Source organism: Lagopus muta, chromosome 1 (genome assembly GCF_023343835.1).
Source record: "Lagopus muta isolate bLagMut1 chromosome 1, bLagMut1 primary, whole genome shotgun sequence".
NCBI classification, from domain to species: domain Eukaryota; kingdom Metazoa; phylum Chordata; class Aves; order Galliformes; family Phasianidae; genus Lagopus; species Lagopus muta.
Window position 1 is genome coordinate 181265114 of NC_064433.1, and position 24912 is coordinate 181290025.

Genomic DNA, 24912 nt, shown 5'->3' on the forward strand with positions numbered 1-24912 from the left:
TAGGAGTTTGATGACTAGCAGCATTCTTTATCTTTGAGCAGCACGCCTCAGACTACTGGGTAGGAAGCATAGTGCTTGTGCAAACCCCACAGAATTACATGTAATAAAACTGCAATAGATGTAATGACAATATTTCAGTTGCACTGACTTTTATAATGTAAAAGATGTTATACCAGTGGGTGTTAGTGAAAGCTTCAAATTTTTAAATATAATTGACAATAATTAATTACATCAAGTAAATCAAGGCAAATGTAGCATGACAGACCTTGTTTAAAAGCACGTAGAGAAGAGCTGTACATTTCTGACAGCAAAACACAGGATGATGCCTGAGTGGAATCCTTTAAGTTATGCATATGTGATTCCATAAATATCTGTATATGTGACAGAGATAGGTGCAGATAAGCATGCTCCCAAGTATCTGTTTACACTCAAACTGAAGTGCTCACTATAATTGTACAAGTAGAAACAGATCTTTAGTAAATTCATTCTTTGTCATTCCCTTTTTTTTGCTTCCAGGAGATGTTCTCATTCACAGCTGTGACGCTGCTTAGCCATGGCACGATTACACTGAATCACTGTGAACCCCTTTACAGGATATACAAACTTATCTGTGATAGTATTCCCAGTATGGAACAGAGACAGCCAAGAAACTATCTGCTGTGTGCTGGACTACTCCTGTTCGTGCAGTCTAGCCAGATCACACAACCAGATTTCAGTTAAATACAAGCAAGTAAGTGTCATTCTGTGAATCCTTAAAAACGCCCTGTTTGCAAGTATAGGTTGATGAAACTTCTGTTCCTAAACAGGTTTAGATTAGTCTGCAAGAAAGTGATATAACTGCACCTAAATTTTGCTGTATGGAGATAACCTTTACGTGAATTTTTCAGCGAGGCTGAATCACGGTTCTATTCCACATGGGTTCTTTTGCAGCTTACATTGCCATGGTACCCAAGTGACGTCCTGTAGTGCAGCTAAGCAATGTGACTGTCACTAGTCAGGTGGATTCACTCCATCTCTCATCCTATCCCCTATGGAGGGGAATTGGAGCTTTCAGTTTCTGTTTTTCATCTTACTAAGTGAAATATCTCAGTCACTGTGTTTTATTGAGTGACTGATGAAGGAGTAGTTTGTAACACACCGTCTGTGACAAAATCAATCAATCCAGCTCTTAACTAGGCTTCCATTTCACACTACATAAATCAGAATCTTTTATCTGATCGATATATTTTGAAATTCCATAACAAAAAGATGAACATAATTAAGTGCTGAAATATTGCATGTTTTGTGTGATTAATCAAAGTTATAGAATTTTATTGTAAAGGAACAAAAAGTTAATACGTGTTCAAGTCAGATAAAAACTCAGAATAAATGGATTTGTATTCATTGTGTTTTAAAATATATATCAAGCTGAGAATGACTGCAGTGAAGGTCTGATAACTTTTTCTAGAAAATGTACAGCAATTTCATGGTAATTCAATGTGCAGTTTGCTAAGGAACATAACTACAACATGACACATCACCTCTGGCCAGTGTTTCCATCATTTTGTGACTTTTATAACATCCACTGACCTCAGAATTTGTGCACTTATCTAACTTCAAGTAAAAATACTTGAAGTACTCTCCCATAGTGCTTCATGTTCTTGCTCTGTAAAAAGTTAATGTAGACATTTGTTACAGTAAAGTAGAAGACATCCTATTTTTGAATAGATCCATGAAGATTCAGAGTTTTTGTTTGGCTCAAAATCCTCTTCTCTTTCAAAGGTGATCACTGATTGCTCTTGTGATTTGTTCTGGCCAACGTTTTTGAAAATCATGACTTATCACACAATTGTTTAACTTAGAATCATAAAATCATAGAATGGATTAGGTTGGACGGGACCTCAAGGACCATGCAGTTCCAAACCCCTGCTGTGAGCAGGGTTGCCTCCCACTAGATCAGGCTGCCCAGGATCCCATCCAACCTGGCCTTCAATGCCTCCAGAGATGGGGCATCCACAACCTCCCTGAGCAGCCAGTGCCTCACCACCCAACTTAGCTAGACTTTGACAAACTGAAATAAAACTGCACAATACTGAGGTGCTTTCCTAGAGGTGAAGAGCACATAGGGATGGAAGAATCACTGTTCCCAAGACAATAGGTACTTTCCCTGTTGTAGGGAAAAAAAGAAAAGAAAAAAAAAAAAAAAGAAAAGAAAAGGAAAAAAAAAAAAGCATAGTCCAGGTGCTGTTAATCTAAAATAATCATAAAGCTTGTACTGAGATGACTAACAGCTGGAAGAGTTCAAAATGCTGAGCTATCAAAAATTCAGCAACTGTTTGTGGTTAACTGTCACTAAGCAGCCATAAAAAATTGATGGAGTGGTCCCTGCTGAAGTTGGTTAATTTTCTTACAAATTTTGGTTCTGCAGAATGCACACTGCATCACTTCCATGGGGTGATATGATCTGAAAGAAACCATGAAAGACATTAGTGCAACTCACAAGTGTGGCTTCAGAATTTGGGAAAGATCTAGAGAAAGATCTAAGAGTGCCTGGGTGATAACAGGGCTTGCAGGGCTGAAATGAGAATGAAGACTGAGGAAAGCTTGGGATCTTGGGACCAACTGAAAAAACGAGAAAAATGAGCTGGAGGCTGATAGGGGTGCAAAAGTATCATGAGGAGGATGAGAAGTCCTAGGGGCAGTGAAACAGTAAGCAGAAGTTAGAAGGAAGCAGCAGAAGGAAACAGAAAATGCTTGAGTAGGCTCTGAAATGAAAGGCTATGATAAGCAACGAAACATATTGGAATCCCCCCATCAAAAAGCACTCTGTTACTGGCCAGCAATTTTCCTAGAGAAAAAAAATTTGAAGTGTTATCAACAGCATAATTCTCAACTGCAGAGCCTACCCATACCTCTGTGATATCTCTTTTTACAGTAATATGAAATAAGAATCAGTATAAGGATTATAAAATACACATGGTAACATTGCTTAAACATTCTACTTAAGGTGTTCCTTATGGGGAAGGGAAGGGAAGGAAATATATTTGGCAAAGGAATGAAGATTTGTAGAACTCATTAGGTCATGACTTCAAGTACAGTAGCTATGAGGAAAAAAACTTCAGAAACTTTGAGCAACTGCAGAATTACCTTTAACTGCAGGTATTTTGGAACCTGGTATAAAGACCATGGTAATGTCAGTTAGCTTTGGAGCTCTCTTTGCAACCCCTCTTGCAGCTCAGCAGGTGTGATGAGTGTCGGTGGCTCAGGCAGTGACCAAACCCACGATCTGACGAGGACGTTAGGCAGCATGAACAACGTCAGCCAGCCTGTGTGTTTTGTTAAGGATGGTGCTGGTTGGCTTCTCAGCCTTCCACCAAATTAGGGGAAGGTGCGTGCTCTCGAGCAGTACAGGGCTGTGTGATACCCAAATACAGAGAGCAGCAATAGTTGTAGCCAGAAATGAAGGAAAAGTTTTATGTGAATACACTCATTTTAACTATGTGTTATAAACATTACCGAATGAAATAGTAAGCTTATTATGTTTGATAACTGAGAGGTGACTGCAGATGAAACGTTGTTTCTTCACTACCTTTTTTAGAAAATTTTGTTTAGTATATTTCAGCTCTTACAATTTTCATTAGTAAAATCAGAACATCAAAAAGACACAACTGAAAGAGGGTAAAGACGAGTGGCATGTAACAGCAGAACTCCTCTCTCCCTTTTCCTTCCTTTCCCCTTTCCTTCTTTTCCCCTTTTCTTCCTTTCCCCTTTCTTCCCCCCCCCCTTTACCTTCCTTTTCCCTTTTCTTCTCTCTTTTCCTCCATCAGGAACCCACCATCTCTCCCCCCGCCCCCTCCCCTCGGGCCGCCTGACGCACAGCAAACTTTCCGTCCCCCGCGCCGCCTCCCGGGGCAGCGGTTGACATAGTAACCCCTCGCCGCTCTCGGCGGGGCCCTCCGTACCGCCCGCCCTCCGCCGGGGGACGCGGAGCCGTGAGGAGCGGGAAGGGCGGCGGGGCGGAGCCCGCGAGCGCTGAGGGAGCCGGCGGGAGCCCGCGGCCCCGGGCACAGCCGCGGGACACCATGAGCCAAACGCAGCCCTACGGCCCTCGGAACGGCGGCTCCCCCGCGGCCGGCGCCCGGCGGAACGACAGCCAGGACTACCTGCTGCTGGACGCCGAGCCGAGCGAGGACAGCGCGCTGCCGCCCTACGCCTTCTACCCCGTGTGAGTGCCGGGGGTCGCGGCTGGGGGAGCGGGACCGCCGCTGAGCCGAGCGGGCTGCGATCGCGCCGCTCTGGTTTGCAATTAGCGCTGCCTGATGGGGCTGGTACAGCGCGGAAATGTTAACTTCTGGGAGCGGTGTTCCCTCATCGCGGCCGCGTTCGCCAAGCCCTCGTCTCCTTAGAGCGTGTTGTCCCGGTCGTTCAGCCCCGTGGGATGGGGCTTCCTAAGTTTTGCTGGGTAGCTGATCTCGTGTGAAGTCAGGCGCACGAGCATACGCAGTGAGGACTAAATGGAACACAAATAACGAAGGTTTCGGCAACGGCAGCTGTTAAAATCCGGGTCAGATGGCATTCATCGTTCAGAGCCGCTCCGGTTCCGTGCTGTCCGGTGCCGCTGTGCCCGGCACCGCGCGGTTAACAACAAACAGTGAGGGTTCTCTGCTGTGCTGCTCCAAGTGTCTCTAAATCTGTGTGGTTATTAGCTATAATAGACTGTTACTGTACAGCGGGCTTAAACCCCACATCAAAATATATGAAAGCAGCTGATGAGTGGTTTCCTGAGAAAATCTGAATGGTGATTAATTAGTACAGGGTCTGACTAGATGGACTTCAGCTCTGAAGCGTTCTTTGGCTGTGTACTCATTCAGAATGGTTGTACAGCTGTGATACATCTTTAGCAGAGTCTGTTGTGATAGGACAACTGGAAATGGTTCCAAACTAAAAGAGGGGAGATTTAGACGGAATTTAAGGGGAAAAATGTTTTATGATAAGAGTAGTGAAGCACTGGGACGGGTTGCCCACAGATGCGGTGGATGTCCCATCCCTGGAGATGTTGAAGGGCAGGCAGCAACCTGCTCTAACTGTAGGTGTCCTTGTTCATTGCGGGGGACTTGGATTAAATGACCTTTAAAGGTCCCTTCCAACTAAAATGATTCTATGATTCTGCAGTGCTATGATTCTATGTTTCCACGATCTTGCTTAAATGTTTTAAATAGTGTCTTAAAACAAGATCTGCAAGAGGGGTGGGCTGCAGACATTTTTATTTCGTCAGTATCAACCCATGCCAGCAGCTCTTGGTCCAGCACACAGGTGTGGAGATCACTTCTCCTCATCTCTGAATGGCTTTGAGGGAAGCCAACGTCCTAATCAAGTTGCTCTGTCAAGCTTCAGTAGCACTAAATGCATGCATCTGTCTCAGGTTATGTTAGTCAAGGTCTTAGTGATTGGCTGTGCTTTGCAAGTAGGTTTCGGACCCTGGTGTTTCTCCCTCTCAGAAGTGTTTCCATCAGTCTTTAAGACCAAACAGATGCTACCTTATCTAAGGGTGGATGTAACTTTGAGGACTGTGCCTCTTTCAAATTCATCTGTAATTGTTACCAAGAAGAATCCTTGAGAGAACCTTGATGTTGCTACGCTTGTTTTTCAGTTGCACAGTAAGCATGGGGAAGCTGTGGTTTGTGGGCTTCTCATCTTCTAAGAAGACACTTAGGGCAGCTGTAGACAATGTCTGCACAGGACCACAGGACCAAGGAGGACTTCTTAGGCTGGCAGGGATGAATACAGTGATTATGGGCTCCTGTAGGACATAGCAATTATAAGTGTAGGTTCTGAATTTTATACTGCCTAAAGTAACCACCTGTACTGAGTTGGACTCGATGATCCTTGTGGGTGCCTTTCAACTTCGGATATTCTAAGTTTTTCCTATACTGTTTTTTTTTTTTTTTTTTTTTCTGTTTTTTTTTTTTTTCTTTTCTTCTTCTCCCCCCCTTCCCCGTCATGATTAAATACTTTTTGCATATCTCTGTGTTGAGCCAGAACCAGAACCAATTAGTTTTACCAGTGGCCTTCACATGGCTGAGAACAAGATCAGATGGACTGTATTTAGGATGTACAATTTATACCCTTTGTAATCTGCATGCGATAAGAATACTTCTCTTTGCTTACTTTTTTTGCTTCATTTTTCAAATGAGTGGTATTTCATGATGTTGTTATGGTAATGTATATTATATGAACCTACCTTATATCCATAGAATCATAAGGTCTCTGGAGATCCTGAATGTACTACCAATGAAAAGACTGTATTACCCAGACAAATAGGGTACATAAAATCAGTGCTTCACTTGCTGTGAGTTTAACTGGGCTCAATGTGCATATCCTATTAAGTCTGCCCATACATAGGTGATTGGTGTTTATTCTTTAGCTACTTCTCCAGACCTGTGGTGGCCTAGGAACTGATCATGCTGTGAGGTGCCAGCTTTTTCTGTGAAAATGCTTGTAGGAATCTTTGGTGGTCATTGGGTTAGGTTAGGTGTAGTCCGTCCATTGAGACAGAGCTGTATGTCACCTGAACGTGGATATTATGTCTATGCTTAAAGCGAGCACATGAAAATAACCCTTCAGATTACATCAGCTGGTGTTTTAAAATGTTTTAACTAAAGCTGCTTGCATTTCACTTCCATTATTTCTTGGTGCATCCAATTGCTATGGATATTTTTTTCAAACTAACTGGAAAATGATGGGCATCATTTGCACATGTAAAAATGCCCAAGGAACATCTTGTATGATGGTGATTAATACAGAACAGGAATGCAGAGTACAGCTGAGGTCCAGAAGATCTGCAGTGTGCCTCCTCTCCATTGTTATGAGAGGGTAACACACGTAGTGGTATAACATGGCATGAGGTGGCTCCTGCTTAAACTGTGGGCTGATACCAAGGAGGAGCTTCCTGCATAGTCATTTAGTGCTTACGCTGACTTAACTGCATGTGTTGTGACACTGCCTTGAATCCTGTAGTTTCTGGATTTTAAAATTAATATTTTAAGAGAACCATTTCTTGTATGTGCTGCTAAAGCCCTAATCCATCAGTACTACCACTTTAGTTCAGTGATGTTACTCCTGAGCCTTCATATACACTTCTTTTGTAAAAGGAAATGACTGTTTAATAAAACATCAAGTTTGGCTTTTTTTTTGTTGTTTGAGAAGATTTTTTACATGGTTCATTAATTTTAAAATTGTGTAGTTATATTAAAATAGGAATAATTGCCTGTGATCAGCCTGATTGGCATGGTGGTGTATCAGTGAGTTCAACAGCATAGATTTATTGTTTTTGTTTACATTTAGATTGAGACAGTATAAATACTTTCACATATTTGTGTGTATGTATACTTAAATACTTAGTAGTAAATGATTATTAATGTAATACTTAATCACTAAATTGCATGTAAATTGGAAAAATATTTGAAATACTGTCCTGTCACTGTTAACTGACTCTGTGAGTAGCAAGAGACCTGACAGAATTACTTACATATTTGAGGCTTTCTCTGACTTTTTGTACTTTTACATAACATCATAGGTCGTATTGAATGAATAGGATCAGCACCACTCTTTCCAAAGAAAAGCTTTACCATGTCTGGGTTAGGTACTACTTTCCTGTGTACACGACTTCAGCAAGAGGGTCTAGTGGGAATTTGTGCTGAAATATCATACTTTTCAGAACCTTGCTAGGAAAGACACTTCTCAGGCAATTTGCAGAATGATTTCCAAAATATAACGTTACTTTCTTAGGAATGTAATAATTGTGTATTAAAAATGTTATGTAAGGAAACACTCTTTCTAGTAGACTTCTTCCATCTAGTTATTAAACCTGCTCTCCAATTGTTGAAAAATGCATTACCATGTGTAAGTCAGAAGATCACCTGCTGAAGTACAAAAATGTGCATAAATTCTCCCTGTTTTGCAAATAGTTCATGGGTAAAAAAACCCCAGTTTTGTACTTGAAAAGATGATGGCAAGTGCATTTTCAGCTCTTAGCCCAACTCTGAGCACTGATATGCAGCGGAATTTGAAAATTGACAGTATTTGTGTCAACTTTCCTTCTGGAAACGTGGTATTGAAGAATAAATTGCTGGCATACAGAGGTAGTCAGAATGCACTCATGCACTCAGACATCTGATTGTATTACTTATATATATTTTGAAATATTTTGTGTTGTGAAGAGAAATATATTTTCTCATACATGTGAAGAAGGACAATTAGGCATTAAAATGTTGGTTGTAAATTAAACAAGGCACACAAATTATTGAATGAAAGTAGGGAAGAAAAAGATTCTGATATTCATAACTGCCTTGAGGTGCAGATTATTTCTCAGCTTCCGTGGTTTTAAAATCAAATGTTTCTTGACGTTATTAAGGCCAGTGTATGCTCTAAACCACTTCCTCTGTTAAATAATACACTACGTAATTTCTTTTCTGCCTGCAATATGAGGATTTCTGCTGTTGACAAAAATGATAGCATCATTTTTGTCTGCAGCCTCAACTCTCTTACTTGAAATGACCTGTAAAATTATCTTCCAGACTCTTCATTAGACATAATCTCTTTGGGGAGCAGGGTGCAGTGTGGCAGCTGTGTTTCAGAACTAGTCCCTTTGCTGAGATCCTACATCCTTTCAAAATCTCTTTCAATAGTTTCATTGACAGTATGAAGATATGGATCTGTTGATAGTGGGTAATGCTGTAGCTTAACCATGCAGCTTAATCCATAAAGCGAACAAAGCTGGCCAGGGATGGGGAACAGGTTGGTTGTCTTCAAAATACTCTCTTCAAGTATGTCCCTAGAGCACTTTTATTTCATAGATGGAGGTTTCTCTTGGGGTTGTTCTATGCTTTCAAGCTGCTAGAAATACAGTAAGCTTATGCTGAAAACTGGTACAAGGCCTGAGAATTGCTTCTCAAAGGTGAGCTGAGGCACGTGTTCATTTTTTGGTGAAGACTTAAGTGATTTGTTGGGTTTAGTTGCTAGTTGCATATTCATGGTGTATGATCACTAATGTAGCAGTGAATTTCCTTCCATCAACTGCAGTGCCAGAGCAATGACCGTGACAAGACTTCTTCATCAGTTTCGCGTGACCTGTAGTAATATTTCTGCAGGGTTATTCAGAATGCCAATTAGATGAGTAAGATCACCAATCTCTGGTTTGCGCACCTCTCTTCAGCAATGTAAAAGGAAAAGAACTACTTTTGGATTTGTATAAGCGTTGTGTAACTGCATTCCTGCACCATGACCTGTAACCAAGGCCATTTCCTGGGGTTCTCTTTGTAGAAGTCCTATATGGGTCTCGTCCCTTGTGGGTCTTGCTGGGTGGTTGCCCAAAAATCTGTGACAGTTCAGTGTATTCCTGTGAATCATCAACTTCTCTGATCCAAATCAGATTGTAAATAAATGAATAAATAATTCATGAATCAAGCATCTTGCATTTCAGTGAGATCCAACTCCACTTATTGAACTCTGAATCCAGGAGCAAGAAAGCTGTAGCCTCACAACAACCCTAGAGCTACAGACCCAGCACTCATTGAACACTTCTGTGAACATCAGAAACCTTTCACAGACTTTCTGAGGTCTGCTTTTGGCTTCTTTGGTGAGGAGTCTAGGAACTTTATGATCCATGGATTGGATGCTCTGTCCCTGGAAACACTAAAGGTCAGGCTGAAGGGGGCTCCGAGCACCTGACTGACCTGTTTGGAGCAGGATGCTGTTGTTGTATGGCAGATCCACACATGCAATTATTTCTGCCTTGCTCGAGTGCTTAAATGATGGGTTTATGGCAGTGCTGTTTGCTGGCTTGTATCATGGTGATGATGTAACGCCTAATGGTGATGACTGTTAGAAAAATAGCATTTTGTAGCTGAAATTTGCTATATCAAGTAGTGCTCTTGTGAGGTACCTACCACAAGTACAGATGGGAAGATAAACTTGAAACAAGGAACAAAATACTTGAACTAAACACCTTGCTTGTGATCAGCTGAAATTAGTTTAGGAAAGAACACCGCTAGTTCGTAATAGTCTCTGTCGTTTTGTTTTTACAGTACATTATTAGTCCCCTGTTCATTGCAGAGGAGTTGGGCTAGATGATCTCTAAAGGCCCCTTCCACCTCAAACAATTCTATGATTCTCTGATACTCATCAGAAAGAAAAAGGTAGGTTTGTGGATCACTATGATGAAGTTACTGAAAAAGTAATAGTTACCTCCCCATGGGAACTAATTTTATGAAATTGGAGACTTTCCATTTCATCCATTTAATTCATTTCCCTCCAAGTCATTCGTTGGATTTGTGTGAGGAAGGTGGAGTAGTGGTAAAACAACATGTATGATGTGTACAACACATTTTCATTGCCAACACTAGTAACAAGTGTCCTCTTTGTGTAACATCCTCCAGCAGCATTTGCAGGAGCTGTGGGTTATAGAAACTGGCTCCTGCAAGTGATCAGTATCCCCAAGTACCAGCAAATTTGCATGGTGAGTCTACCACATCAAGCCAAGTTGAGATGTTTGAGCTCAGCAAACATGGGAAGAAAAAAGAAAATTTTGGCAGTTAAACTATATTCATCACTTTCTATGGTTTCTTACATCAAACTGACACAGTATGTGGCAGTGACTTAGCAAAGGGCTGGAATTTGAAAGTGCATAACATTAGACTTGTATACATGTTTGCATACATACATACTCGTGAGTGTAGACATGCACATGACATCTGCTCAACAGGAGGCTTAAAGCATTTGGCTTGATAAGATGCATTTAAGTGGTAGCTTTGATACTGAAATGTGAACAAAAAACTTAGTGATAATTAAATTGCATTCAGTGTTCTGTGGGATAGATTTAAGGTTTTATCTTGCAGTAGAATAATTATTTGCTAAGCAGTGACAATTTAAATTCACAGTCAAATTATTTTTAGCAAAATAGAAGTCATGGAATATGATGTGAAGATAAATAATGCAAATTGGGGTTTATTTTCTGTATCCATTTCTCCACAACTACAATTTTGGTACCAGTTTCTTAAAAGTGACAGCACAGCTTTCTTATCTCACCAACGTGATATATGTAAATAGGCATTTGTCAATATTAAAAAAAAATAAGCTTTTTGAGATGTGAGGCTGGGTACAAAACCCACAAGCAAGTGGAACACAAATACACATCAAGAATTGACATCTTGGGTGCATTCTCCATGTTCTGGGGGGAGGGGTGGGGGTGGGGCTGGTGTGGGTGGCTTGCTTTCTGTAGCACAGGAACTTCATTTTGGTAAAGAAATAAAAAATCAACTAATTTGAACAAAGCAACAGTGTTGTGGATGTGGATTTGCGGGGTGAAACCTTTCCTGTTGATGGCCTGCTTTCTTTTAACGTGGGATTGTAGTCATGAAATGCAAGTGACAAATAGTAATAATAACAGTAGTTGTGAATCAGTGAGAAGTAGATGTGATATCTGCCTCTTTGCTCAAACATTCCTTCAGTCATAACATTAGTCATACCACTGTTAACATCAACACATAATGAAATTTATTAAACCAGAACCAACCTGAGCTTGTCCGTAGCCAGCTAAGAAGAATATGGCCTGAGTTATTCTTTTTTGCCCTTTGAAATTAAGTTATGGTTTTGATGTCAATGTTTGCCTTAGTGAAAAAATGAAAGAACTGGAGTTTTTAAATAATTTGTTATGTTGGCCTTTCTTGTGCAGGTGGAAGGAAGGATGATGAGCCAAAGGATAATGCTGTATGCAGATTGCATGGAAAAAAGACCAACAAAACAGAATACTGATTGCAAAGTTTGATGATGCAGCATTGTTAGTTTCAAAGAATATTCAGACTGAGAAATTATTATGAAACTCGTCTGCTGCTTTGGTACTAAATTTTGAATAAAGCAGTGCCTCTCTTAAAATGACATCAAGTATTCATTTAAGCCCTGATCTCACTGAAGGTAGTAGGAGTTTTGCTGGGTAGCCCAAATGTTTAGCAGGCTCATGTTGAGGATCAGCTGCTAGAACAGATTTACACTACTCTATAACCTCTGAGCTGCATGGGAGACTTCCTGATCAGGCTTTTGGTCGTTCCTTTAAAAAAGAGGATCCTTGCTTTAGCCATGGTCATGCAAGCAGACTTTTCAACTCACAGCAGGGAGCAAGGAGGCATTAAAAAGGCTGCCAGCAGCCACAGACATCTTGACTCCTCTTCAATTTTTTTAATTTTTTTTTTTCATATTGTGGTCAGCATAACTAGCAAGTAGGCATGTGCGCAGCTAGCTGACAATCTGGACTGCAGTGGTGATCTGTTGCCTCTCGTCTCCTTTTGGTGCTACTTCACATGGAAGCTCAGTGGCTCTGATGGCTGATTTCCTCTAGGCCCATGCTGGATTTCAGCACATTCTGGCTATTATAGCTGACTGCCTTAGAAGTCTTTCAGAATGGAAGATTCTCACATCTTTAAGAAGTGATTTATGTTCTTTCTCTTCTATAAGATTTTTGTTTGTGGCATACATATTGCACATGTTCTATACGTGATTTTTCTCTCCTTTTTTAGAACAGGTAGCTGCATCAGATTGCTCAGCTTTGTTAGACCTACCCTCTGTACACATCTGCTTGCCAAGTGGTAGCAACTCATTGCTCGGCACTTCTTGTAAGGCTGCTTTGCCTGTTACAGACACAGTGCATGCAGTCCAGCTGTCAGAATGCCAAATGCTGGGCACTTGGCAGCTGGGTGAGATTCTTAGGGCAACAGCATTTTAAATCATGACCGTGTCAATTATTAACACTTCTGCAGCACCCATCCTATTGCAGGATCAAGTAACAGTGGTAATAGCCATGTGCGCATGTGAATGAGGTTGTAGAGCCTCCTTCTCTGGAAATATTCAAAACCCATCTCAGTACTTTCCCTTATGACCTGCTGCAGAGAACCCGAGATTGGACTTGATGATGTCTAGAGGTCCCTTCCTATGCCTGTAAGTCTGTGGTTCTGTGTGATTCTGTGAAACCAGACAATAATTTTTACAGAGGTGCAGTTTGTAGAAGGATGCTTTGGAACCTGGCATCACAAAGCTCAGGAAGTCTGTGCTGCTGAAACTCTGCAAAATCTTTCCTCTGCTCATCACAAGGTGGGAAGGTGCCCTGCCTTCTGGTTCCCTCCTGAGCCCTTCACACCTCTGATTTTGCAGTGGGGAAGGTGCCTGACTCTCTGACCTCTTAGCATCTGTCCCACGTGTAGCAATACGAGCAGCTCTGAGAGCCAGCAAGAGCAGTTCTAACTCCCAAACCCTATCAGGTGTAGAAGCTAGTGCCAATCATAAACAGTGGATTGCATTTTTTTTCTTAACCATTTGCAGTAGTGGCAATTCATGTGCCAATATTTACGGTCAAATGCCATGAATTTCTAATCACGTTTAGTGGTTTATATAGGATCAGATCCATGGTACTGTTCTTTTCATGTTGATAATCATTTCCAAAAGCACAATGAACCTTCTTCACAATGGAAGTTGTTCTTAACCAGATGTTTTTCATGTTCAAAGACCACAAATGAATTTTCCCTTCCATTTAGCAATGCCACAGTTGATTTTCTGTATTAGTTTAGTTCTGCTCTACTGATTTTTGTTTTTATGCATTATTTCCTTAAGCTAATTTAAAATTGCTTTCAGTTTGAAAGTATTTTCTTAAGTTTATTAATGAAATGTCATAAGTACCATGACTTTGTCGTTGGTTATCTGCACTTGTGAGATTGGTTGGAACTGAAGACACACATGAGTTGAAGATACATTTTTATTCTTTTTTCCTGCTAGATTCGTTGATCTGTAGTCAATTGCAATAATTAACTATATTAACCAAATGTATTAAATAGAAAAAAGACTTTGAAATTGTAATTTAAAGCTTGTGGAAATTTTATGACAGGCACAATGAAGGAGATAATATTTTTATAAGTTTGCATAAACATCCAGTGTACTCGTTGCACTTATTTAAAGGAAATCCAGTGCACCAAGAACTCTTGAGCCTATTTTTAGCTCTGAAATGGAGGGCAAATATATACGTTCATGGATGGTGATGAGCTGCTGGCACAGGCTGCCCAGAGAAACTGTGGGTGCCTCATCCCCAGAGGTATTCAAGCTCAGGTTGGAAGGGGCCCCTGGCAGTCTGACCTGGTAGGTGGCAGCCCTTCCCATGGCAGGAGGGTGGTAACAGATAATCTTTGAGGTCTGTTCCAACCCAAGTCATTCAGTGATTCTGCGATCTCCCACTGCATGCCCACTTCCTCTCTTTTGCATTTTTCACATAGGCTAGGATGTGCTCAGAGGGTTCTAGCTCTGTATAGGACCAACTTGTACCAGGGAAGTGAAATTAAATCAATTCTAGTGCAGCAGGATATTTGAAGATACTTGCAGTAAAACTTTTCAAATTTCCACTGAGACATTTAAGTCCTGCTCCAACTAAGTTATCTGACAGATCAGATGTGAAAAGCATGCTGCTGGTTGGCAGCAATTACTCTTCCTCTCTGTACTCCTCCTTTTCTTCTATCTCTTAGAACAAAATTTCCTATTAATTTATCAAAACTGCTTGGGAAGGCTGCCGTCTTCTTAGCTTTCTTGAGTGAACTTTGGAGTCTTATTTCCCCTTGCAATGTACTATAATTTTCCTTTCTGTCTCTGCATTAAAACCTGAATTAAAGAATGCAATGGCCATTAACAAAAATTGCATGTAAGCATGGTAATGCTAATGAGAGTTAGTTAGTATAACTTCATTTTTAGGTAGATGGGATGAAATTTTCCGTGACATTTTATATGGCCTCACTTCAGTATTCTCACTTCAGAATCTTAAAAAACTGCACAACATTAAAGCCATTGGGAAGTCTGTCCACAGCCCATGTTACTGCTTTGGGGCACAGGAAGGCCAGCAAAGCTGTGAGAGTCTGTAGCAGACCCTGACTGCCCAGGATAGATGAAGGAAGTACAGCAAGATGGAAGAAGGAAGAATAGCAAGGGTCTTGGACTGGCATCTCATAACAAAGAAAATTAGACTGGGAGAGAAATTTAAGTATCCAAAGGAAAGGTCTATATTACATAAAACATTTTGGAGAGAGCTACTAACAAAAGAGACTGCAATAACTGAGCCAGGGTCTGCAGACAAAAGCTGGGGTCTCAGAATGAACACTCCTTGCTGTACAAAGCAGTAAAAGTGAATGTTTATGCTTTTCTTCAGAAAAGAATTTTAGAGGATTAGGTCAGAAAGTTACGTAATCCATTAGCAGCATATGATAGATAAACAGAAATAGATGTGACAGTGAAATTTTGGCACTGCTTTGTATGATAAAATAATAATGCTCTTACCTAACAGGTTGATATATAAAATATATGCTGGGATTTCTTACCCCGCAGCCACTTCCAGCCTAAAATCAGCAACAAAGTTGAAAAACAGGTCTTGAGGGGAAGGGAAGCTGAAAAAAGAATCTGTACAAAGATTAAAGGGACAGCAAGGCTAATGACTCTGATCTTACTAAACTGTCTGAGGATCTTTAACGAACTGAGGTTTCTATGTTATCGATTTTTGCATCGCATCAGAAAAACAGCAGAAATCTCCATATCTCTCAGTGGGAGCACTTGATAATACCTTATAGGGAGATTAACCAGGTTCAGCTTCTGCAAGATTTCTGACCTGCCTGCAGGAAATGATGGGGAAATCATTGGTGCAGGGATGGCTGCACTATTTTGTGTTCGTGCCTGTCACTGGACTTGGCTCCTACTACTGGCATGCAAACCTCAGTACATTCAGAGGGTCAGAAGTTGCATGGATGTACATGAAGAGGAGGGCTCACTAGTAGGAAATATGGTGCAGTGCCTATCTGGATTTTGTTCTTATTGAAACTTGAAGAGAATGTTGGAGGGCTGGTGCACGTGCAGGTGTTGCCCCAAGAACAATATATGTGCTTATATGAAGGTGCAGGACCTTACAAGCACTCCTGGAGCTAATAATTTGGGAACAAATTCTGATTGCTTTGTGTTCCTGAGCTTTACCTCTGTTGGAAGCAGATTTCATGAGTTTTGAAATTCTAGATTAGTTTCTACATATTGCATATTGTGGATCAAACATAACATAATTAACACACATAATTCCACACTTATCTATGGTTTGTTTTTAAATCCTACATCAGTTAGTAACAATGTCAGGAACACTAGCATTTCATTTTCTTTTGATTTCTACACAGAGTTTGTTGGAATGTGGAAATCCTGCTGGTACCTACTTTCATCTCTGTGGCAGTCTGATATTTTCTCTTAGTTTAAGACTGCTGCTTGGGTGACAGAAAGGCAGCAGATGTAGGAGAGACTGAGGAGTTTGTCTGAGACTAAGCAGCCAGCTTCATTGTGTGAGCTCCTTCCACTCTGCATGGAAGAGACAGGCCCTTCCAGAGGATGGCTCCTCGGGTCTGTGCCAGGATGGGGTGAATCACACTGGTGGCTAAAGTGTTGTAGAATGACTGTTGATGAATGGAGCATCTGTAAGTCACAACGTGCAGATGTACTGCTGCTGACTTGATGAGTTTTGTATGCCTGTGTGGAGAATATTATTCTTGGTTTCTGTTGTCTGTGAATGTGAATCTGTGAATTTAATCCTCTCTTTGTATGCTTTGTAGTGTAGCTCAGGGATGATAACATAAATATGGAAGATGATGTAGATTTCAGAAATGATAAATCATATGCAGTGAAAAAACTGCACATAATGCTTTGACTGAGGCTAAACTGACATATGTGTATATGGACGGATTTTCTTGTTCTTGCCTACTGAACTATAGAACACTTAGACTGACTTATTTTTGGAGGGAGAAGTAAGAATTACAAGGGATATTTTTCATATTAATTGCCTGCACTTCATTAGGGAACAGAGGCAGGAAGAACAGATACTAATAGCTTTATTCTTTCACAGCAGTACTTTTGCCTATAATTTTAAATTCAAATATGAGCCAAGTAATTAAGAGCTTGACCTTTCATTTTCATTAACTTCCAATTTACAAAAGTCTTAAATGTGATGAATTTTTAAAACATAACAACATATTCAATCAACATCAGAGAAGATTTTGCAGAATTTCACCTGACTCTCCCCTAGGTCAGCATGGATGAAGGAGAAATGGTAGTAGTGACATAACTGTCTCAGAATAGAATTTCTTACAATTAAGGCTGTTTACCAGCATTCTGTGATGTCAGATCACATTCTCCCCTCTGAATTATACTCATGGCTCACTGACATCACCTTTATTTAATTTAATGCTTCCATAGTCAGCGTGCAGCCTAGCACAGGGTAAATTTGGGAATGTTCCTCAGTTGGAATGAGGATTTTTCTCTGCCATTTTTTTAGGTGATAAAATAGAAACTGTACAAATTCACATAATGTTTACACAGGAGACAGGAACATTGACTAAGAAAAAATGAAAATCTGAATTTTCAATGTCATGGTGATCTGAAAATTCATCCAAAATTATTGTCCTCCATCCAGAAATAATTTACATGAGTAAAGTTTTTTTTAATTCAAGTGGCTTGTGGGTGCCCTGGGAATTTAAGGAAGGATGCTGCCATGGTGCCCACTGTAGATTGCAGGAAAGCATGCTATTTTATCCTCAAGGCTGAAAAGCACCTGAGATAAATGTCTCTCTTACAGACATGAAGGCAGTTTTAGGGAGACAGAATTGCATGAGAGATGCAGCAGCAAATTATCTTTTTTGGTTGAGAAGTAACTTATAAATATTTATACCTTTTGGAGGGGAATAATTCTTTTTTAAATATATCAGTATTATACTGGGAGAGGGGAAATATTGTCCCAGGTAGGAATTTCTGGCCAGGTAGCCCTGGGACAGCAGCACAACGTGGTTGGCTGCCTTTCCTCTTAAGAAAAATGGTGCAAGATTTGGAGCTCGGAATATATCTGAACATTCAGGTGTATCCTTCACCTCGAGCGCTCAGGCTGGCTTAGCAGCAGGCTGCTGCCTCCTGAGTTGTAAGGAACGTAGCAATGACTTATTCTGAGGTGTGCTGTGGAGTGTCTGGATCTGGTCCTGAGTTTGTATTGCTCTACTAATGACTACTAATTACCTTACAAAAAAAAAAAAGGAAAAAAGGGTGAAAAAAATGGTGGAATTTGAAGGTATAAAGAAAATGAGGGATATAGAAAATAAGAAGAGTGACTTTTAAAATTACAACCTGTCTACAATCATCAGTCAACATAATTCTAAAAATTCAAGGTAAATTTCAGAATGCAACAAAGCCAGCTGAGAGAATGCATCTTCTTCACCATGGAACTTTAGTTTGCCCAGGCACTTTGCACAGTGGAGAATAGGGACGGGGAAAGTATTTACATGATATTTCTTGTGCACAGCATCTAGATAAGTGATATATTGAGTAGGCTTCTTTCATATTCAAGAGATAACTTCTACAAGGGAGTGACTCACTGTTCTCAACTCTTCTACACTGTTACACTATAGAGTAGGTTTACCACTCGCAAGAGGATCATGGGAAGAAAAAACTTGTAGGTAAACAAAAATTGCAAGTAAAGCACTGCAAATTCTTTTTTTTTTTTTTTTCTCATTTGGGATTATCACCTTGTAGATTTGGCAAAACAGAAAAAAAATTATCATTTTTCCAGTACAGAATATGTATGACTTCTTGTTTTCCATTTTTCCAGGTCCTGTGTAAAAGTGAAAGCTACATAACTCTGGGATTTCTATTCACTTGAGCAGTTATTATTTTCATATTTGCTTTCATACTAGAGTAGTTATAAAGTTAAAAATTCCCTTTTTTTTTCCCCTCAAATACTCTAGAAAAATCTCTTCTCAGAAATGTTCACCATTTATTCTTTGATCAGATTGTTTCAAATGTCTGAAATAAAAATATTTGGTTTTGCTTTGTTGAAGGCACCTGCAAATCATGAGTTACTCAATTCAATATTAATTGCTTTTGCTTCTTCCCCCATAGCAGATTGTAGAGAGGAAGGTTTCAGCCCTCCTGTAGCACATGTGTGGCTTGTCTCCCAGGGCATATGGCAGAATTCAGAGCATATCTGAGCTTGTGCATGGCGAGGGTTCCCTGGGGAGACCAGCCCCAGTGAGGTGGTGGTGTCTGAAGCTACAGTTTGATCTCCTTTCATCACTAAAATGCAGTCAAATGCTCTGTGAAAAAGGCCACTTTAATTCTCATTTCTGCTGGATTAGTTTTACCGTAACAAATATCTGTCCATGCCAAAAACCTGACGTCTTAGGGTCTTAATTCTGCTACTATACATGGAATTTCACATACAAAATGAATGATTCAAACTCTTATTCTGGTTTGAATAATCAAATTCTCTGCATGTTCATGTTAAGTGATCAAGGTTAATGTTTCTATGTAACTAAAAGGTTTTCATTATACTATGATTGTTGTATAGAGTATGTTGCAAAAATAGAAATAGAAATTCTCTTGATGGAAACAAGAAGTGGGCGAGAAATATGTTCAGTGGGTATTTGCTGTTGTGCTACAGCGGTAGTTCTCCAAAACCTGTGTGTTAATGTGTCAATTCAAATAAATTCAAATAAATGCCTCTCTAGGACATTCATTATATATACCTTTTTTCAGCTTAGAGAATTATTCAGTGGTAGGGTGCATGATTGGAATGTCCAAGACTGAGTTGCAGGACCTGTTTCAACTGAGGCAGAACAGAAATTTCAATCCAGTGGTGACTGAGTTGGCTCAGCAGAAGCTTCTTTAAATTTTACTGATCTTGAGAAAATATTCAGCTGTTATGAAGTTAACTGTTAAAGGTATCAATTTATACCATTTATATCTCAAATTAGGTTTCCTTATCACACTTCAGGTCTGAGAAGGGCAAACAACCTTCCCACACTGGAATTTCTTGCATGACTTGCTTCCAATTCTGTTTTTACAAAGGTTAGGATAGCAAGTAAATTCTTTACATGTAGAAGGGAACAGTAAACATGATTATTATTTCCTTACTATTACAAAGTAATTTTTTAAATAGCAGTAATTACAATGATTATAAGTAAATCAAATACATTGCCTTTTTTCCCCACATTTTTTGCTTCTTATGTAAGCATGCATTGAAATGATTTATTTCACGATAAATCTATCCTGAAGCTGTACTATACTGTTTTCATAGTAGAATTCTCTCTTTTTTTTTTTTTCAAAATCATAAAATGTTTCTTCAACTTACTTTGCAGCAGATGATGGGTAACATCTACAGAAATAACTGTTCTATCTTTGTTTTCACGGAATTCAGTTTCCAGCTATTTATCTATTTTTGTTTTTCTCCTGGATAACACCAATCTGTTCTTTCTGTTGGATATCACTTCGTTTTTTATATACATACTGCCTTGCTTCTTACTTTAATTAACTACACGTCGTATTTGCATAATAAAAATGAATACTTCCTGGCACACATGCAGTGAAGTGCTCATTCAGTTCATCACTTTGTTTTCTCTAATACCTTCATTGGTACTGCAAGTGGAAATAACTGGGATCACTGTAGCCAACATAATGTTACCTGTTGTTATGGATGGAGACTAAAGTATGCATGCCTCACTCATAAGAAGATGAAGGCAGAAAGATATTTATTGATGTAAAATAGATATAATATTGCAATTTGAACATGATGACAGCAACTTAACAAGATTTGAAATGCTCAGATATCCTTGACTATTTGCTATACAGAGGGTTGGGGGTGCATAATGAATCCAAGATCAAACCTTAGCAAGTTGGTATAGCTTAAAATAATAAATCACTTGTCAGCATTCTGACAGCAAGGAGTCACCACGTGAATCCAAGTGAATCTCTTTGTAGGTGTAAATTAACCTCTAGAGGTGTCCCTACTCAAGGAGAGATTCTAGTGTGCAGCCAACTATGTGCAAGAAGGACTTGCAAAGGGGCTCTGAGGCTGCTTACTGTTTATAAAGGTGATTGACTCACAGTCATACAACTTAGTTTGGATCTATTGAACTAGGTGTCATCAGTTCTCTGAGCACCGAGTTTCAGACAATATGGTAATCATTAAATGTCTTCCATGAAACCTGTACTGTTATCAGTCCCAAGGACAAGGTCTTTTGCACCTCACTGTATGTACTAGGTCTTGGGCATAGTGAGCAGGCTGGGTGGGGGGACAAGGAGTGCACTGTCACACGTTTGTAATTCATACTTTGCCATGTGATTTTGTTTTATTGTCAGTTCTGTGCTGTAGAATGCGAGGATTATTATACCACGGAACCTAACTTTTATGCATACTTTCTTTAAAACATGTCCAGATCCAGACTGAGAAAAGCAATAAAAAGATGCTAACAGCTGATATTAATAGTTTTACAAAAATAAGATGAAAGTATCTGATTTAGTTTGCTTACCTTTCGCAGCCTGTCTCTGACCAAGGAAGGAGGACAGGAAGGAGCAAGTAAAAATACTGGACTTGTCATGTTTTTCCTCTCACGGGCTTCTCTTTTTAGAGTATTTTATGTTAGTCTTACCATCCTTTTTGTAATTCTCTCTAGCTTTTCCCTTGGAGACAGTTTTTCTGGTTCTTTGACCTTTTTGCTGATATCATACCCCATTGCCTGGGACTACACAACTCTGTTTAAAGTTGTGGTGAAAATTTTCTCTGATTCATGCCAGAAGTAATTCACACCCTTAGGAGACAGGAAAAAGGAAAACGAGACGATCTTATGATTGTCTGAATTCTGTGTCTGTGTTTAACCCTGTGCTCTGATCTTCCCATGCACTTACTGAGCTGTGCAACGGTTGGGTTTAGACACTTTCAAAAACTGGTATGAACTCATTAAACTGTACTCTGTGATGTATGTTTTCCTTTCATTTATACATACATATAAACTCTTATTTGCATACATGCTCAAAGACATTCCCATCCCCTTCCCTCCCCCTGTTCTGAAAATGCATGGAATAAATGGAATTAAAGGGAATTACTCAGTTTCATTAGGCAACAAAGGCAGTGAAAGCTGAGCAGTCCTCTTGGCATCACCAGCCAGTGCTTGAGTTCTTCTGTCAACATAGTGTCATTTCCCTTCTTATCTGCCAGAGAGGTCTGGGTCTAGATTTTTGCTACTTTTGCATAGATGTGGACGGTGGGATAAAAATCGGGAGCTGCTTTTCCCTCCCTGTCACATAATCTAATGGAGGAGAATTACAGATTTTGAATGTTATGGCATTTGTTATGGTACGGCTAAGTGCCATGCTCCAGCATCTGGAAAACAATTGCAAACATCAACAGAGCAGTTGAGTCAGAGTATGGTGTTTTCAAACAGAACTGAATACACAAACATTTACTGCTTCAGCTTATGTCCACTATCTGGAAAGGGAACAAGACTTTCTAGCGTTGCTAGCCAGGCAAGGGAAGGGATTGTCCGATTGCCTGACCTCGAGCACTGTGTGCAAGTTTGAGCTCACAGTATAAGCACATAAAGCTATCAGCATCCAAAGGAAGGCTACAAAGATGCTGAAGAGTCTAGAGGACCAGGTGTGTGAGGAATGGCTGAGGCCCCTTGGTTTGTTCAGCCTAGAGTGTGAGGGGAGGCCTCATGGCGGCCTGCAGCTCCTCACAGGGAGTGGGAAATAAACATATGCTGATGAGATTGACAGCTGAAGTATAAGGGGTGCAGCATGTGAAAGTTTTAAGGCAAATGTACTGTACTACAGTAATGAGGATGCAATCCAGCAGAATGCTACAAAATCCAGTTTGACAAAAGCAACAGTATGTTTAATAACATAAATGTTAAAAACAGAGTACCACAGTTGGCAATCTGTCTTGGCTGTTTTCTGCCTTGTCACAGGTGCTAGCCAGAGGAGACAAAAACCCTGGGCTGGAACTCAGACCAGCAGGGCTAGAGCAGCTTCTGCCTCTTTTTTGCACAGGGGTTCCTTACAGACAAGACATAGCTTCATGCATGACTAGAAAAATGTGAAAGGGTTGTTAGTAATTTAAAAACATGAGAGTATTACAATATACTTATTTTTTCAAACATTGATCTGGGGTTTAAGACAGCTATTCAATTCAGAAAACACTTGAGGAGGTGATTTAGTCTTAAGTGTTTTAATGGAGCTAAATTATATTCTTAAGTGAAAACCACAAAGCTCTTATACTCAACATGCTTTAAATACAGATGAAGAAATGAAAATAATCCATTCTGGTATTTTAATAATTTTATGCTCCTGCAAATACATCTTTTTTCCTAGTTTCACATCTAAGTAAAAAAAACATGAATGGTAGATCCTGTTTGACAAACTTGATTTTGTTCTATGAAAGATGACCTGGTTAGTGGATTATGGTAAGGCTGTTGATGTGGTCTACCTGGACTTCAGTAAAGTCTTTGACACTGTCCCCCACAACATTCTTGTGGAAAAGCTGGCTGCCCATGGTTTGGATGGGTGTATGCTCTGCTGGGTGAAACACTGGCTGGATGGCCAGACCCAAAGAGTTGTGGTCAGTGGAATTAAATCCAGTTGGCTGCCAGTCACGAGCAGTGTCCTCCAGGGCTCAGTACTGGTGCCACTTCTATTTAACATCTTTATTATGGATCTTGATGAGGGGATTGAGTGCACTCTCATTTAGTTTGCAGATGACACCAAGTTGGCAGGGAGTGTTGATCTCTTCCCTCCCCTTTCCCCTTTCCCTTTTCCCCTTTCCCCTTTCCCCTTTCCCCTTTCCCCTTTCCCCTTCCCTTCCCTTCCCTTCCCTTCCCTTCCCTTCCCTTCCCTTCCCTTCCCTTCCCTTCCCTTCCCTTCCCTTTCTTTTCTTTCTTTTCTTTCTTTTCTTTCTTTTCTTTCTTTTCTTTCTTTTCTTTTCAGTTATTTTATGAACAACAAAAAATGACAGATGATTGAAATAAATTTATGATTGAAAAAAATAAGATACATTTCAGTCTGATACACGCTTAGCAGAAGAGTTGCAAGACAGTCTCTTAAAATGGAATTTCATGTAGGTACAGGTGATTTAAAACATTATAAAAGTAATAGAAAAAAATATATATATATATTTTTCCCCAGGACTAACAGAAACTTTCAGTTTCTAAAGGCAATCTTTCAGTTTCTATTTCAGCTTTTAATAGGTCTATCAAATAGGGATGATATTTCATACCTAATGAATAATAGATGTGCTAGGCATGTTTTAATAAAAAACGCAGTGGAAGTGTACACAAAGTTTTCAAAAAATTGTTGAAGGAAAAACTTAAACAACTTGAAACGCATTGCAGGCTAGCACAAGACTATACGAATATGAAGGACAATTGACTTAATTCATCAAAATTCAATAAAGTATTTGATATAATGCCGCATGACCAATTATTTGTTAAATTGAAAAAGATTGATGTAATTGAATGAAGTGGTTTAATGGAAGGCAATTGCCCGCTGAGATTTTGTTACCAAGTGTCGAACATTTACAGTTTTTCTTGATGAATCTTTTTCTTGCCTAGGGAATAGTTATTCTTATCCTCTCAGATGCATTACCTATGTGAAAATATTTTTGTACATCAGAAGTCTTCCCAAAACTGAGAATTAACAGTTTGGTTCCTTCGATCTTTTCTCAAGAGCTCTTTTCTTGAACTGTAAATAACTTACTGCCACATTTGCCCACGACGATTTGATCCTTTTGAAAAAAAAAGAAAAAAAAAAGAAAAAAGTTCTTTGCAAAAAAAAAATTACCTCTCACAGTTCCTGCTTCTTCTGTTTCAGTGTTTTCAAAACATACTAATCAGTTTATTTCCTTGGTGGAAATGTTTGGCTACCTCTATAATGGTAAACAAAAACCAAACAGTTCCTGGCAATGTTCCTTGGTACTGGAATGCAGTAATCTAAATTATTACCTTGCTCATGGTGCCATCAATCATAGAACAGCATGGGTTAAGAGGGAGCTGCAGAGGTCGTTTAAGCCGTGCT

The 24912-nt window shown here is 39.7% G+C and overlaps 1 protein-coding gene across 2 annotated transcripts in view; it reads left to right on the forward strand.

Annotated features, from left to right (window-relative positions):
* Window positions 1–3959: 3959 nt before the first annotated feature.
* Window positions 3960–24912, forward strand: part of TRPC6 (transient receptor potential cation channel subfamily C member 6) — a 94169-nt gene continuing 73216 nt past the window's right edge. For both annotated transcript variants that reach the window (XM_048934361.1, XM_048934362.1), the window contains exon 1: window positions 3960–4204. In XM_048934361.1, the coding sequence (XP_048790318.1) occupies window positions 4062–4204 (143 nt within the window). In that variant the 5' untranslated portion in view covers window positions 3960–4061. The remainder of the gene's footprint in view (window positions 4205–24912) is intronic.